The 16,874-nt window shown below is 38.3% G+C and overlaps 1 protein-coding gene across 1 annotated transcript; it reads right to left on the minus strand.

The window, feature by feature from the left end:
• Positions 1-392: 392 nt before the first annotated feature.
• Positions 393-13,823, minus strand: LOC122668151 (cell division protein FtsZ homolog 2-2, chloroplastic-like). The gene is made up of 7 exons (XM_043864741.1): positions 13,044-13,823; positions 11,800-12,099; positions 10,983-11,073; positions 2,936-3,060; positions 1,686-1,778; positions 814-879; positions 393-742 (listed from the first exon to the last, which is right to left on the minus strand). Exons 1-7 carry the CDS (start codon positions 13,704-13,706, stop codon positions 614-616), a joined length of 1,467 nt encoding a protein of 488 aa, XP_043720676.1. The 5' UTR covers positions 13,707-13,823; the 3' UTR covers positions 393-613.
• Positions 13,824-16,874: the final 3,051 nt, after the last annotated feature.

Here is a 16,874-nt window from a genome sequence, read left to right on the forward strand (position 1 = left end):
CTATATCTCAGAGCCAAAAACAATTATAATCACCTATTTAACAATCCACACAGAAAATGATGCCTATAATGTCAAAAAACTGGAAGTAACAACCAACATCAATGTACAGGTTCATTGGTTCCTCACTGTGGAGTGGAAACTGAAGCAAAACTTCTACAAAAGATCCAAAATCATGATGGATGCTCTAGAGCACCGAGAAATACAAGGAAGATTTCAGTTCCGACAAATGATGCATTGTACTCAAGCCTCTAGTCATCCATGAAAGCAACACTTCAGATCATTAGAGATGAACAAGGCAAGTCAATTCAATATGCACATGCTCCGAATTGCCCTGTTAAAACTCAAACCAAAAGTGGAAATTGAATACTATTCATGTAACAGACTGAAAAACCCAAACAAATTAAGCCTTTTATTATTCAATAGGAGAAAATAGGCTTTGTAGAAAAGGATACACTGGATCTCGGAGTTGGTAACTATTTAAGGCATACTGACCTTGATATGTCCTAATCTATTTTGAACACCCGGGAATGATTTAAAGTAAAAAAACAAAAATGAACTGAAAAATGGTGGGCACGGAGATATATTACAAGGAAACAAAATGAACGAGAGTGTTTCAAGCTCTAGGAAAACGTGAGCGTCCTTTCTTTCTCAGGAACTCGGGGATCTCCACTGAGCCACCTTCAGTGAAAGAGGAAGGTCGTCGATTGATCCCAAGGTTGTCTCCATGTGCTAGCTGACTTCCCTGCAATATATCCAGATCCCAAACAATAAGAACCAATGGAAGCACATGAGAGAGAGAGAGAGAGAGCCAACCTGAAGAGGCCTTCCTTCAGCTTCATCTTGACGTTTAAATCCCGTAGCAATCAGAGTGATGCTAACCTGAACACAGATCAGTTGAATGAATCTCAAGGTTCATATATGCTATGTCATATTGTTATTGTTCTGGGTCCCCCCAGAAGGTCCCATCGGAACCTATAATACCTCTATCAGTTTTCCTAAGACTTCCTAAGACCATTACTTTTGTGCCTTATAATTAGATTACCTACATAATATCATCTCTATGTCCAAAGAATGGCATCAGTCATAGCACCAACCAAAATGTCAGATCTATTGAATACCCTTCTCTTTTGTTCACTGGAAGATTAATAGTTTTTAAGACTAGTTTTGCCCTTTATTCGTCAGGGTTACTATTCTATTTCTTATGCAAACACAAGATCTCCTCTCCCCCCCACCCACCACCAGCACACCCCCTCCCCCCAACCCCAAAGGGGTAAAAGAGAGTGGTATTTTTCTTCACATAAGCCCTTCTAGTCTACAAGCAGAAGGAGCATGAGTTAATGTTCCAGATCACTAAAATTATGTCTACTGTCCAAAAGAACTAAATCAGGTAGATATGCTCCCAAATCTCCTAACCAGTATTTGGGGGGTCTCATCAATTCAACTATGCCATAATCTTGATAGTATGTTTGTGGATGGCATAGTTGTCAAGGCGTCGCCCAGGTGACCGCCTTGGCATCCAGGCGCCTTGACAACTAGTGCCGCCTTGTTGGTGTCACCTTGCATCCAGCTCCCCTCCAACACCTTAGATTGCCTAGACGCCGTGACAACTATGGTGGATGGAACTTAAAATCTAAAACACTTGCACAGCCACAGTATTTTTTCAGTAGGAGCAGATCCCAACTTACTTGACCACTGAGTGACTGATCTATAACTGCACCAAAAATTAAGTTTGCACTTGGATCCACGAGATCATAAATCACCTCTGCAGCAGCATTTACCTGCAAGAAATCCAATATGGGAACTGAAGACTTGAGAAACAAAGTCATCAAGAAGGAATAGTAAATAACATCAGTAAGCTTGTATGAGTTCTACAAGCTTGAGAGATTCTCTCAGCGAAATTGTGCGGTAGCCACTATTTAACAGTTTTCTAAGTGCAGTAGGAGTCGTATGCAGATTGCAGACTAGAAAATCTTTTTTATTTATTTATTTATTTATTTTTTATAACTTTGGGTTAGAAACTTGAAGAATGAAACAGTGAAGTTTTTACACAAATTTATGGTCAATATTCATATGCCCTTTTTTTTCTCCAGCCATTATTTCCTAATAAATATTGATGACCAAATAAAAATGAGTACAACTAAAGGCATTGGATTGCAAAACTAAATATCAGGTGGGGCTTGGGTAGATTTGTGCGTTGGGAGTCCGAGTTTTTGCTGCTGTCATTGTGAGATACATGTTTTTGACCTTGGATCATTTCTTTGCACAAACAAACCCAACCCAAATTAGAGTGAGGTTGCACATGGGAAGACAGCTTGTATCAAGTCCACTAACAAGTTGAAAGTTCAAATCCCAGATGGGTTGGGTTGGTGCAAAACCAAGCATTACCTGCCCACTTAGTGCACCTAGTAAATAATGCAAGTTTGACAGATACAAGATTTGGATTTAAGAAAACAATTAGTTCAATGGGCCAATTACTGCACAAGTGAATGAAATATTCCATATGAATAAGCTAAAATTATAAAGCTACATGACAAGGAGAAACATTATATATAAGAGAAAAAAAAAGGGAGAAACAGGGAAATAAGACGATAAAATCAAGAATATGTATCCCGTATTATATCATTGCTGACATACCACAGAGAGTAAGCAAACTTATCATGCAAGAGTAAACATTAGAGAACTGCTCCTCTTAGTGAACATGTCATGGGTATGGAAAGAGATTCATGAATGTGGATTAGCGAGTATACATGAAAGACACCTCTAGAAAAGAATACAACTCCCATTCCACTTGAAATCACAAATGATCTCCAACTCACTGGTGGTCTAGGCTATATGTACATTTTAGTTGTAATCTAAGAAATTCATGCACAAATGAACAGCCAAAAAATGAACAAAATAATGCCATGGTTCAGGTCCCTATGAGAACTACGCATACCTCGTATAAAGTTAAATCACTTCCACCAGTGATGTTCCATACAATCCCAGTAGCCCTTTCTATGCCAATATCCAACAAAGGTGATTGGATGGCGTTCAATGCGGCATCTCTTGCCCTGGTCTTGCCTGCAGCATAACAATCATTACAAAATTATATTTAACTTCTAATAATAATACTATTCATCCTCCCATTCTCAAGCAAACTAACAACACTGTTCATCTTCCCATTCTCAAGTACCATTAATGAAAAAAAGTAGAACCTACTCGGGGATACCAACGCCAGAGCAACCGACATGATCCTGACCGGCATTCGTGACGGCACCGGCGCCAGGGGATTCTTGGTGAAGAAGACAAGAAGTACATCTACGACTTAGAGAAGGGGAGAATGAGAATCAGGATAAAGGTGGGTCTGGCGCTTGGGGTTGTGGTATTGTGCATTGGCACAGGGACTGTCCAACTATGATCTTTTTTTTGTGGAGCATTTGGGTTTGGCTGATTCTGTTTATTTGTCGGTTATGTCCGTCACGGCTGTTGGTTACAGCGAGAGGGCCTTCAAGACTTTGCCCGGGAGGCTTTTCGCCTCTCTTTAGCTGTTCTTCTCTACCCTGGCTGTGGCCAAGGTGTCCTGGTGGGGGGTAGGCAGGATGAACCTGGGTTCAGGATAAATACCCCTCTTACTACCAAGTCACCCAAATCAGAAAAGCAAAAAAAATCAACATTCTCAGATGAAAGTCAAACTCTGACAATCACTCACAAATAAATAGGATAAATGATCTTCAGAAGATAGCAGTGATCTATTGGTCAGATTTAATCTAATTTAAAGAATAGTTAAATTTGCGGAAGAAAAAACATCGAATAAGGAGGAGGATAGATTAATGGCTTCCCACCAAGAACAAGGATCAGAATCTCACGGTCCTCCAAGGATCTCCCACCCTCTACTGAATCACACAGCACTCCATAAGAAGCAAAGCTTAATTTTATTAATCATCAAATCATCTCAAGCCTTGGCTCATTACAAGCTATTTATACAAACTAAAGCATATTCCTAATCTGAATAGGAAAGTAAAATCCTATTGCTAAGCAACATAAATAAGAAGCATAATAATAAAAGGAAACTTTCCCACGCAGAGTGAGGGAATCCAAAGCCTATTAAACAACTTAAAAATTAAAAGAACTAACTAAGCCTAATCTCGTATGTGCCTACCTTCTACCCATATTTTAGGCCCATTAAAGTGGCCCATTACAATGATAACACATAGGATCAAAGGCCCAACACATACACAACCCAACCCAAAGCTTATTTCCAATAAAATAAGCCCTTTAGGTGACTTATCTGCATCAGTTCCTCTACTTAGCGAAGAGGAACCCAAAATCCACCAGCACGAAGGCGTAGGCAAACAATTTGGTGGAGGGGGTCAGGGAGCGATCTCGCCGTACCTGATGGTACACATGGTGATGATGCAGAAGCTAGCGCATCCACCATGGTGTGAGTCTCAAAGCCCAAGAAGTAGTCTCTATTGAATGAATAGATTAAAATGCCCAACGAGAGATAAATGATGAGAAAGAATATGGCCTGTTTGATGACGGAATTAGACTCCAAGGCTTTGTATGGTAACGTTCTTTTTCAGTGTTTTTTGTGTTTTCCCGCTTTTTTGGAACAGAAACACGCTAAAAACTGAATGGTATATCTGGTTTGTTTTTTTTGTTTTTTTTAACGAACCGGGCACTTGGCAAACTTTTAACACACATTTGCAAAACACCAAATTGGTGTTTCACTTGGTAGAAACACTTCTACCAATTTTCGGAGAAACACCAGCTTCACTTAAGTGAGTGAGGGTATTTTTGTCTTTTGGTAATAAATCATAACAAAATGACATTTCCATATCCATTCTTTGGAGAACTAAGTAGAACGAAGGTGAGAAGGGAGACGAGCCACTATCCTCTGCTCAATACAAAGAGGAGGACGACCACTACAACTCCCGACAGCCGGTGCAACTCTCGATGACCGCTGCAATTCTCAAAGACTTCTCCGGCCCTTCCCCTTTCTTGAAACCCTAAATTTCTGGTTAATCGCTTTTGCAACCCATGGTGTGAAGAACCCTAGCGATCTCCTTCTGCAACCAAGATGTGAAGAAACCTGCTCGATTTGGGACAATACTTTAGGTAAGACATTCTTCTTCTTCAATTTATTCAACAATATATGAGCTCATACCAATCACTCTGACCTTTGATAAGTGTGGATAAAGTTAAACAGGAGAAGCTGATAGACAAGGTTCGAAAACTCGGGTCTCGGAGCCATCTCGGAGAGTTTTTGTAATTTTTTCGACTCGAAAGCCCATCTCGGTGGGTTTTAGACCTCTTTTGGGTCTGAAAGTTGGTATTCAGCCTATTTTAGGCCATTTAAATACAATGACACTATCAGATTTTGCAAAAACAAAGTCCAAATAGGAGTTTCAGTTAGTGAGAAAGCAGGACAGACACTTATGCTAGAAACCAGGACAGACACAGGACAAACAGACTTATTTATGCCTAATATCATTTAAGTAAATGAAATGTATTTCATTCACTTAAGATATTATGCATAATTAAGCAAATACCCCTTATTTGAATCCAATAAAAATAGTTAAAAAATCAAATTCCAAAAGGAATAAAAGTCAACCCCCCAGTTCAAGAACAAAAACTGGATTTTCGGCGGTAGGTGCAATTTTCAACTTTCTAATGCTGGGGTTTTTCTCAAATAAAAAAATTCCATAAATCTTAATATGGTAAAACATTGCTAAAAATCAAAAGTACGGTAAAATATTCATTTGTTTTGATGTCCAAAAATGTATTTTCATTCAGAGCGATTTTGACAACATTCGCGCACCTTAACAAAGCTTTCCAACAAGTCCAAGATTGCTTAAATCTGATTTATATTGAAGGAGGTATGTATCGGTCAAACTTAATTCGGTGTGCGCGAATGCTGTCAAAATCGCTATAAATGAAAATAGTTTTTTTGGACATTAAAAAAAATGACTATTTTACCGCACTTTTGGTTTTTAGCAATGTTTTACCATAATAAATTAATAAGATTTATGGAATTTTTAGATTTGAAAAAAACCCCAACATTAGAAAGTTGAAAATTGCACCTACCGCCGAAAATCCAGTTTTTATTCTTGAACTGGGGGGTTGACTTTTTTTCCTTTTGGAATTTTATTTTTAACTATTTTTATTGGATTCAAATAGGGGGGGTATTTGCTTATTTATGAATAATATCTTAAGTAAATGAAACATTTACTTAAATGATATTAGGCATAAATAAGTGTCTGTCTTGGCTCCTGGCATAGATAGGTGTCTGTATACCAAGAATTTCCAGCAAGATCTCGAGATCTGGCACTCATATAAAGGACCTAGATGGGCATTTTCCTATGTCAAACCGAGATCTCGACCGAGATCCAAGATCCGAGATCTCGTACTTTTGTGACTCGACCCCCATCTCATCTCGGATTTTCGAAATACCGAGAAACTCGGCGAGATCTCGCGAGTTCTCGAACTATGCTGATAGACAGGAAGTGATCTGTGTAGAATTAATTTGGTGGTTCAGTTTCTTCACATTCGGTTACATGTAACCATTTGCCTTTCTTTGTGGATTTATTCCTAAATTAGTGGCCTTTTCATCTGTGTTTTGTTGTTATAGTCATTCAAGCATTGTTTATTCGTTTACTTTTAATCTCTGTTTTAGATTTCTTTTTCCACTATTGGAGCAGCAGAAGAAGAAAACGAAGGAAAAGAAGAGGAAGAAGAAAACGAATGAAAAGAATATGATCAGGACTTCTACTGCTGGAGAACATGGATTGGATGATTTGTAGAGATAGATCAGAATCCAGATAACCAACCTTAGATGGTTCTAGCAAAAGCTTTGATGCTCTTTTCCGGATAAAAATTTGTGGCCGAGCAAAAGCTTAGGTTTGGAAGATGTTACTTAATGATATATATTTTTTCTTTTATTTGCTCATGGTGATAGGAAACAATGGTGGAACTTGCGATGTTTTTTCAACTTTAGAATTTAGTTGTAATAAATTGTTTAAACTCATGGTTGTAGTACCTAAACAATTTAAGTAGTTTTTAATTGTGATGGTTTTTTTTTTTTTGCTTAAAAAACCATAAGTATAAAAGCCATGGTGTAGGTGGCAATTACGTAATTTTTGGTAAACAACACAAACGAGTTAAGTACAACCCATACAGATTTTTGTTTCTTCTAAATTTCAGAAACGTTTTTTTTTTCAGGGTTACCACACAGGCACTCAGCATTTAAGGACCCAGAAATGCTCAAAAAACACAGAAACACATAAAAGCATGCCGGACCCAAAAACACTTAAAAAAAAAACAGAACTATTAACCATACAGAGCCTAAGCATCTGGGTTTGGTGCTGCCTAAGGTCACTACCATGGCCAGGGCACTATTGCAGCGATGGAGACCGGCCTTCTTACAGCCATCGGGTGGTCTGAAGCCTCCGAAGCTGGAGGATGACGAGGATGATAATACTCATGGCAATGGGACGATCTCTATTTCAGTTTCTCGAGTCTCTTCAAAGATAGCTGGGCTGGTGAGGAGCTGGGGAATGGGAACCTTGAAGGAGGGGCCATCTTGATGTTCATGTATATGATGGTGAGCTTTGTGCAGCAGACACCGATATTCCAGTTGGTTAGTGTTGTGGTGGACAGGTGGAGGGCCGATTAGGAGAAGAGGGGAAATCTGGGAAGAATCAGAGTTACAGGGGGAGAGAGAAGAAATCGCATGAGGGGGGGGGGGAGGAGTGCATACACACAGCCACACAAACTACTTTTGATTAGTTGGAACAAACATAAAGAAAAGATGAGTAACAGTAACTGATCAGTAAGTGAAGCATTACCATCATCACTCATCATCAATAAACATACATCTTTTCTTTTTACATATGAAAGAAGAAATAAAAAGGATGTGACCTTGATTTCACCACCAAGCCCAACCTGTTGATTCACCACAACAGAGTTGTCTCTACATCACCACAATCACAAGTTTCAAATCACCACAGAACACTCAAAGGCATAAGCCAACAACTCATTCATTTCATCCCCACCTCCATTACAACAGTACAATGCTTAAATAAAAGAACAAGAACAAAGAAATAGAAACTTACTAATTTGGCTATTACAAGAAATAGAATCTTAATCCAATCTAGTCAAATCAAATCTTCAGCCAATGGAAATTCCAGCAACCAAATCTTCTAGATAATCTCCTCTCCACACAAATCACATGGGGCCCACACTCTTCATTTAATTTCTAGATGCACAGGCCATTTTATGGGCAGAATATGGGCCTCAAGGTCAACCATAATATGGGCCATATGGGCCTTTTAACTTGAACCGTGGGGCTAAATAGGGGCATGATTGGGCCAGGCCTTCTTCCTTCTATGCTGGCCTTGTACTGCATCAGCTCCTCTCCATGTCATCCATCCAACTCTAATTATATACACAAAATCCTCTACAGGCCATCTCTTTTCTCTCTCAAGTGAACAACATTTTTACTAAGAAATGAACAAATACAAGAAAACTACAATCCCATGTGGAGGATACTAGTCCAACAACAGAAACTAGAAATAAATAAAAGCAGCAACAGGACTTGTTACATGATTAGTTAAGACCCTATGTATAGATAATCTCTCTAAGAGCCCTCCTTTGCAAGTATTGCTGATCTGGTCCTCCACTGGGAAATTTTGTTTCAGTCTGATGAACATATCTAGCCTGCCTAATCAGATGTGCTTATTGGCATGGAAAGTCTCCCAGACATCCATTGAATCACCAAACCTGAAATTGCAGTCCATTTGATGCAGCACAGCCAAGAATTATGGATTTTCCAAAGCTGAACTTTAAGGGAAGGTGGGTAATAGGGTAGGTCGAATAGGATGTATGGAAATAGAACAGAATAGGAAAAAGGAATAATATGCACAGTTATGGGACTCAAAGAGTACCTGTGAACAGTAAAATTGCAAGAAAATAAGGAAAGAGAAGAGATGAGAGAGAAAGAGAGAAAGCGAGAAAGCAATAGACAGCAAAAAGAAGTCGCACTGACCTGATATGTCAGCAGCAGCCTCACAACCAAATAACAACTTCATTCAATCCAAAAAACTGAAAGAAGGATACAGCCCTATTTAAAAAGACTACATTGACTGACTTTAGGACTTGTAAACTTACTAAACAATTACCCATTAAGTTACCTAAATAGATACTTCATAGAAAACCAAATAAAATATGAAAATAGACTCCTAATATGAATATAATTACAATATAGCAACTCCTATATGACTGCCCAACCCTTTTCCTAATTTAATAAAACTATTAAAAATACACTTAAGATAGAATTCCTAATCCAGTTATACTTCTTAAAATAGAACCCCATTACAGATCAACACACAATGACACGAATATCATGCAAAATAGAGAAGTTTTGACCATCCAAAAGTGTTCTCATAGAACAGCAGTGAATTAACCCAAGTCCATGTCATGTGATATTCCCAATCACCAAAACTAGACCAATACTCTGTAGAACATATCCAAACCGCTCCATTGGACCCTTCGGTTGGTCCTGCATTACCATTTCTACTCCTCCTTTTACTAAATTTTACTTCATATGTTTTCTTTCATCTGGTTTACCTTAAAACCTTCTGATTCAAAAGCACCACTCCATATTTCACATTCGCCTTTATTACATACTGACACTCATCAATCAAAGACATATCATCAGTAAACAGCATATGACATGAGACTTCCTCCTTGGATGTGCAGTCCACTTATACATTACTACTTTAAATAAGTATACGCAACAATTTAAGTATTTTTATCGGGTATCATATCGAAGGGGTGATTTGAAGAGATGTATCGTATCGGAGAGACATAAGATACGCTAAATATACACATAGAAATGATGAAGAAATGCATGGATGTACTTACGATACATATAAAATACAGTTTTAAAGCATAAAATACCTTATTATGCAATATGTAAATATATATCATCTTGATGCAAGGATTTGAGTCGTTTTTACCTAATTAATGATGCATAACATATAAAAGTAAGGGGGAAACAAAAGAGATTTGAGCACCAAAAATAAAAAAGAAATCTGTAACGTACCACTTTTTCGCCCAAATATGTTTGGGCCGTGATTTGAGCATTGTAAGTCCCCAAAACTTGTTGAAATGATGAAGAATGAAGATTAGAGTCATTATTTACGTTAGATGATTTCCAACTCATATCGAAGAGAAAAACAAGTTTTCAAGGCCTTTGGTTGCTCTTAGTTTCATATCTCACTCATGGTTTCTGTTTTGTAGGTTTGAAGGAGGCATAGCAAGTGCATCTTACCTGTATTGGACCATATTAGACCGGTATTGGTTGAAACATTGTTTGAAAAATATCGTATCGGTATGCACTGATACCGATATGAATTGGCCAATATGATATGATGCCTACCGATATTTAAAACCCTGAGTATATGCTCAATGCTAACCCTTGGTGTCAACTCAGAGATTGAGAACACTTGCCTCTCCCCAGTTGCTATAACAGCAGTTGCAGCCACAACATACATATCCTTAAGTCTTGAAATGCTTTTCTTTTCCAGAACCCAACAAATGAACCCCCATATGCTTTCCAAGTAATATAGAACTTTTAATACATAAGCACATCCATGTTTTCAGATAATCCAGCACAGAAAAACAGAGCTCCAAAACAAAAAGAGAGAGAACTCTGTTAAGAAATATTGCCTCTATCTATATAACATTTAACATTTGACAATTAAGACCAATCACCAAAACAAAAACAAAAACAAAAAGGGACACATTAGGAAGTTCATAAATTCTAGACCATAATTGTACACTAGAACAAGTCATAAACATAGCAAATAGAGCTTTTTAGATTTGGGAAGAACAGGGGAACTTAGGAATCAGAAATGTATCTACCAAAAAAGTATCAAGAGTTGAGCCATCTAATATGCTTCCAACAGCTCCTCACTCTTAAAACAAATAGTTGAAATTACCAGTTGCTGTTCCGATTCCCATCAAAGAAGAACCTGCATTTGCCATGATAGCTCGGACATCAGCAAAATCAACGTTGACTAGACCAGGAACCTGCAGTTGTGATAACCCACAACTAATTAGAAAACAAGTAAATATTAACTCCCAGAAGCAAAAGGATATCAAATTAAAGAAGCCAATTTCCCCAAGTACTTGTTTGACATTTTATCAACTATCTACCAACGCATATCCATTCATATGGCTTGTAAACAACAGTGAGAAGGTACAATGGGCATTCTTCCTACCAAAATCATTGATCAAATTTGATGATCATAACCATCTAATTTAACCTTTTTATCTCTGACACATACCCAAGTTTTTTATTTTTTTTAATGTAGAATCACATTAATCATTTATAATCACAAAAAGAGAACCTTTGGTTTGATCTTGTCATGTTTGAGCTCCATTCATCACATACATGTCATATACACCAGATCAATACTGTCCTTATGGTCTACCACTAAATGAGGCAGGCCTATCCATGATAGACTCTATCATATGTATAAACAGGAAGTTACAGACGTTCAGACGTATGAGCTATAAACATCATAGGATCAAGAATGTTACAGCATCAAGATTCAGAAGCCCAAAATGACTTTATTCTGCACTAAACTATATGTTTTTGCTAATACATCAACAAACATAAAAGTGATAATGAGGACACTCTGGTCCAATGATGGTACTAGATCATAAAAAGGTGGGATGTTTCCATCCATTAGAAGTGCATCTGATATGACTTTTAGAAGAGTTTCATATCATAACCAGTTTTGTTTTCCATACCGTGATTATATCAGAGATACCACGAACACCTTGTCGGAGTATATCATCAGCCAAATTAAAAGCTTCAGTAACGGGGGTAGATTGGGAAACGGCAGTCAATAACTTGTCATTTGGAATGACAATCAATGTGTCAACATTATCTCTCAAAGCTGCAACTCCTTCTTGTGCTTGTACCGCTCGCCTTCGTCCCTCAAAAGAGAAAGGTGTTGTAACAATACCAACAGTCAAGATACCCATTGACTTTGCAACTCCTGCAATTACTGGGCCACCACCAGTGCCAGTTCCCCCACCCATTCCCGCCTGAAAGGAAAATGTTAGATCACAATTAGAGAGAGAGGGGGATAGAACTATCATTAAAAGAAACTAAGTGCCTCTTATATCAGGAATGTGGAACATCTTTCCGACTTTATTCTGTTGCTAACTGACCAAACTAGTAAGGGTGTAAACTACAATATGATAACACAATTACCCAGTGTAACTGACCCAAATTAGTAGGGTTTTGGATCCAAAATTTAGACCTAACCACATTTATACCATATCAGGAATGGATCTGATACAGTTCTGACACCATCAAGTATTGGCTAGCAGATAAAGTACCAGTAACCGGGTGGCGTTGGGTATAGATACAAAGATTTCATACCCAACCTCACAGATAGTGTTGGATGTGACTCATGAGTACAATTGCACATAACTTTCAAACCTTAAATTAGAAAGCACCATATATTACAAACGAATGATTGAGTCATAAATGGCAAGGAGAGCTACACAAATGGAGCTCTGTGGGATACACACATGATACAACTAAAATTTTGAAAATGACATGACTGAACTAGGCCATCATCTTCAGTGGACATAACTCATATATACTGGCCTGACAACATATCATTTTCGATGTTCAGAAAAAAAAGGTGGCTGCCTAACCACTATTATAGACCTTTTCCCCAGAACATTAGTGTAGTGTTTCTTAACCGCCTAAGTTTTACCACCAGATTAGAAGGTTAGGATCCTACTTTTAATACCAAGATGGGCCTACTTCCCATCCAACTGGTGGCCCGAGATTAGTGGCCATTTTGACGAGTTAATAAGCCATCCATACATGACAAAATTACGAGGGTAGAATTTCAAAGGATTATAAACCGCTCAGGCCTATTAGATGTATCTTCAAGAATTAATTTCCAACATGTTGCACTCAATAAACAGTTCATTGTCACGAATTAGAGTGGATAAATGCATATGAAACCTACCGTTACAAAGACCATGTCAGCACCATGAAGTGCCTCCTCTATTGCTTCTTTGCTTTCCTTGGCAGCATTCATGCCAATATCTGGGTTCCCACCGGCACCAAGTCCCCTTGTTAGCTCTCGACCTATTTGCAAGCGGTTCTCACTAAACACAGGTGACATCCTCATCGCTTGAACATCAGTGTTAACTATCCAGAACTCAACACCTTTCATGGAACTCTCAATCATTCTATTAACAGCATTTGACCCGCCACCCCCAACACCAATTACTTTGATTTTAGCTTCATTATAATTATTCGGACTGGACAAGTCTTTTATGCTCTCAGTTACAATGCCACTAGAGCTTTCCTTTCTTGGATTAGTTACCATGTCATTTCCCTCGCCTCCTCTTAGCAACGATACTTCAGGATGTAGATTCAGAAATGGATCTTGACTAGGATATGGGCTGACGTTGTGGGAGTTGGCTAAACATCTAAAATGGGCCAAACTAGAAGTGATCTTATGGTTGGAACCAAAAGGCACATTCTTCTCATCGAATAACTTCAGGTTCAGGGAACAAACTTTACCAATGCGGTTGTTCGTAAAAACTCTTCCTCCCAGAACTGCTGAAACTCCTACTGAAGTTCGAGTATCAGAGGGTGTGAAACATGGTAGATGAGTTGCCATCTTGACCAACAAAAGTTGAACCTCAGAGATTGAATTACACAAAATGGTTGGTCAATAACTCAGAAACTCAAACGCCCAAATGTCTGTAACTGCATTAGAAAACTTCATTCTGGCACCTGGTGAAAAAAAAAAAAACAAAAAGAGGGGAGGGAGGGAATCAGAGAACACTGAAAAAAAGTTGGAAACAATAAATGGTTGAAGTGCTACCGGGGAAAAGGTGAAAGAAAACGACGCAGAAAACAACCAGAAATGGTTGTTGTAGCCTCTATGGCTTTAGGCCCCTCCTGCCCCTTTCTCTTCTCTTCTTAACAAAATTATTGTGTCATTTTCACGAACAGAGATTGTAGCATTCCCGACCCCAAACACAGATTAAGATGGCAGCTTCAGGTGGCAGCCACCATAAATGCCAACGAAACCCATAAATTGTACAAAATCAATAAACCTGAATCCTGAAAACGGAACATCAAATTTGTCGTCGACCCCACATGGTCGGAATAATGATTCCTTGGGTTGACCTGAGTAAAAAGGTGCCTCAGATACTCAAAGCTCATATGTTACAGTCCTTTTGTTCACTGATAGAGAAGGGTGACAAAGAACCAATTCAAGAAGTTCAGGAAGTGGAGCAGAAAGATGTGAACCACAAATCATATGCAACAATGATCACATGAAATGCAGCTAGTACAAAGATTAAAGAAATGCAAAACCATTTCGACAATAGTGAGTCACAGTCACAGTAAAATGGCGAATAAAGAACCCGAGTAACCCTAAACTCATGACTAAATGCATCAAAAGACCCGGTTCTTGGTAAAATCAGGAAAACGAACTACCTTAGTTAACTGAAAAACCCTAGGATACCGTGTCATACGCAAGTGATGCTGCAGAATGAGCTTACGCTGTTGAGAAAAAGGTGGAGAAGTAGCTCTGTTTCGAAGTTGCGAAAACTTCTCTAAAACCTCAATTTTCTTCGCTATTCGAATTTAGGACTTCCATGCGGCGCGGAGAGAGAGAGAGAGAGAGGTGTTTGAAGAAATGCCTTCTTTTTTTAATGCATTTTGAGTAGAACCGTTCGACGTGTGAGAGGCAGGTGGGCTTCAAATTAAGACAGTCACAGAAGAATGAAGAGAACCCTTATCACTACTTATAAATGTGATTTCAAGGGATTGGCTCTCACACTCACACCATTGAGATCTATAGCTCCTCCGTCTTTTTCCCGCAAAACAACTTCTACTCATGGGACTCCAGGGACCAAGTAAAATACCACTACTCTAAGGGTGGATCTTCTACTTGTGCTTTTGCTGTCTTCTCCACTTGGAGACATTGTTTTGAATGTTGACTTCTCTTTCTCTTAAACCTAACTAAATTGTGGAGAAATTTGGAAGAAACCCTCAATTAATTAATGAAGAAAACAAATTTGTTGAGAGAATTCTTAAGAAAAGAAATTTGTTTCTGCTGACTCTAAAGCATGGTGAAAAATTCAGACCATCAAATTTGACATGTACGTATTTAAAATGATACTTTATTCAATAGATGGATTAACCATGTCAAATTGAATACATATCCGACCATAGTAGATTAAGATGACAAATACAATCTATCCACTAAATTTGAGGACCAAAGTTGCTTTGAGTTTAATAAAACAACCAACGCTTCTCAAGAGAAAATTATCAGGGTATGACTAACTAAATAAACTAAACTTCATTGTGGAGAAAGTTTTTTTGTACTCAAAATGAACTCTTAACCCTGTTAGATTTAAAATATATTTTATTTTATTTTAAGTTTCAAAATGTTTTGATTGTTTTATTATGGTATGGGACCCATGTGATCAAAGAAGTAATTCCAAAGGTTGTAACATTCTATGGGTACCCTAAAGTCTATTCATGGTCACTTTCATGAGTGGGAAGGTGGGTCAAGGATATTGAATGAGATTGATTTCTCAATTCATGGTCATAGGTGATATCTCTCCCTTTATGGGGTATTAAGGCCTTTATGGTCTTTAGTGGAGAATGACCCTTTATGGGGTTTTAAGGCCTTTATGGTCTTAGTGGAGAATGAATGAATTTTAAGGTCATTCATGACCTTTAGTGGGGAATGACCATGAATTTGGAATTAACCTCCAATTCATGTCCATATTCATGTCCATAAATCTTATTCTTCAATTTGGTCATAAGTGGATGGTTATTCTTGGAAATTCCAATGGAGTGCAAGGATTGGTCTTGGGCCTATATAAATCCAACCAATTGCTTTGTAAGAGACATCTTTTGGATACATGTTCATGCCCATACTTAGCAATCACTAAGAGTGTTATTCTCTCTCTCTCTCTCTCTTTTCTTCTAAGTGTGTTAGAGAGTTGCTGTGTTGAAGCTCTTGGCTCCTTCAAGGGACTAGAAAGACTGCTTCATCTTCTAGTTGGAGGTTGTTTTATCTTGGGGTAGTGGTGCAGAGCACTCCTTAGTAGTAGGAAGCATCAATTACCTTAAAGGCAGCACCACAAGTGTGACTCAACCTCAAGCTTGTTCAAGTTGTTGCGGGTGTGGTTCTACATCAAATCCAAGCTTTGGTCTTCTCATTTCAGCCAAAGGTCAAGCCTAGTTTCTACTGCTTAATCTATTGTATTGCAATTCGTGTTGTTTCAATTATTTGTAAGGAATTGTAATACAATTACCCAACAAGTTTAAGGTAATTGATTTTACAAAGATCTCATGGCTGATCTTGGAGTTGTAAACAACAAGAGTGATGCTTCGAACAACAACACCACTGATGGAGCTGCCAATAAAGAAAATCCTTCAAACAAAAGTATTGAAGGAGCAATCAACAACCAAGAAGGCGGAGCTATTGTTAGCCGCAATGATAAGGAGATTCCTCTTTTCCCTACCATTGACTCAATTCCCACCAATGTTATCCCATCAGTGACGGAGCTTATCCCGGATTTGGGTAAGATGATGATTATCTCTGAATTTGACAAGATCGAACAGTTTGGAGGTCAAAATTTTAAACGATGGAGGCAAATGATGTTGTTTGCATTAGCCCAAATTGGGGTGGTATTTGCCTTGACTGAACCCATGCTGAAAAAAAGTAATGATCCTGAAAAGGAGGGCAAAAGGGTGGCTTGGATTCAAGCGGATTACCAGTGCAAGAATCGGATTTTGAATGCATTATCAAATGACCTAT

Source organism: Telopea speciosissima, chromosome 1 (genome assembly GCF_018873765.1).
Source record: "Telopea speciosissima isolate NSW1024214 ecotype Mountain lineage chromosome 1, Tspe_v1, whole genome shotgun sequence".
NCBI lineage: Eukaryota > Viridiplantae > Streptophyta > Magnoliopsida > Proteales > Proteaceae > Telopea > Telopea speciosissima.

Coding starts and splice junctions, on each gene's coding strand:
- LOC122668151 (XM_043864741.1), bottom strand. CDS start 13,706: ATGGCAACTCATCTACCATGTTTCACACCCTCTGATACTCGAACTTCA. Junction 12,100..13,043: donor CTGACATGGTCTTTGTAACG/GTAGGTTTCATA, acceptor TTTTCCTTTCAG/GCGGGAATGGGTGGGGGAAC. Junction 743..813: donor CTGAAGGAAGGCCTCTTCAG/GTTGGCTCTCTC, acceptor GATATATTGCAG/GGAAGTCAGCTAGCACATGG.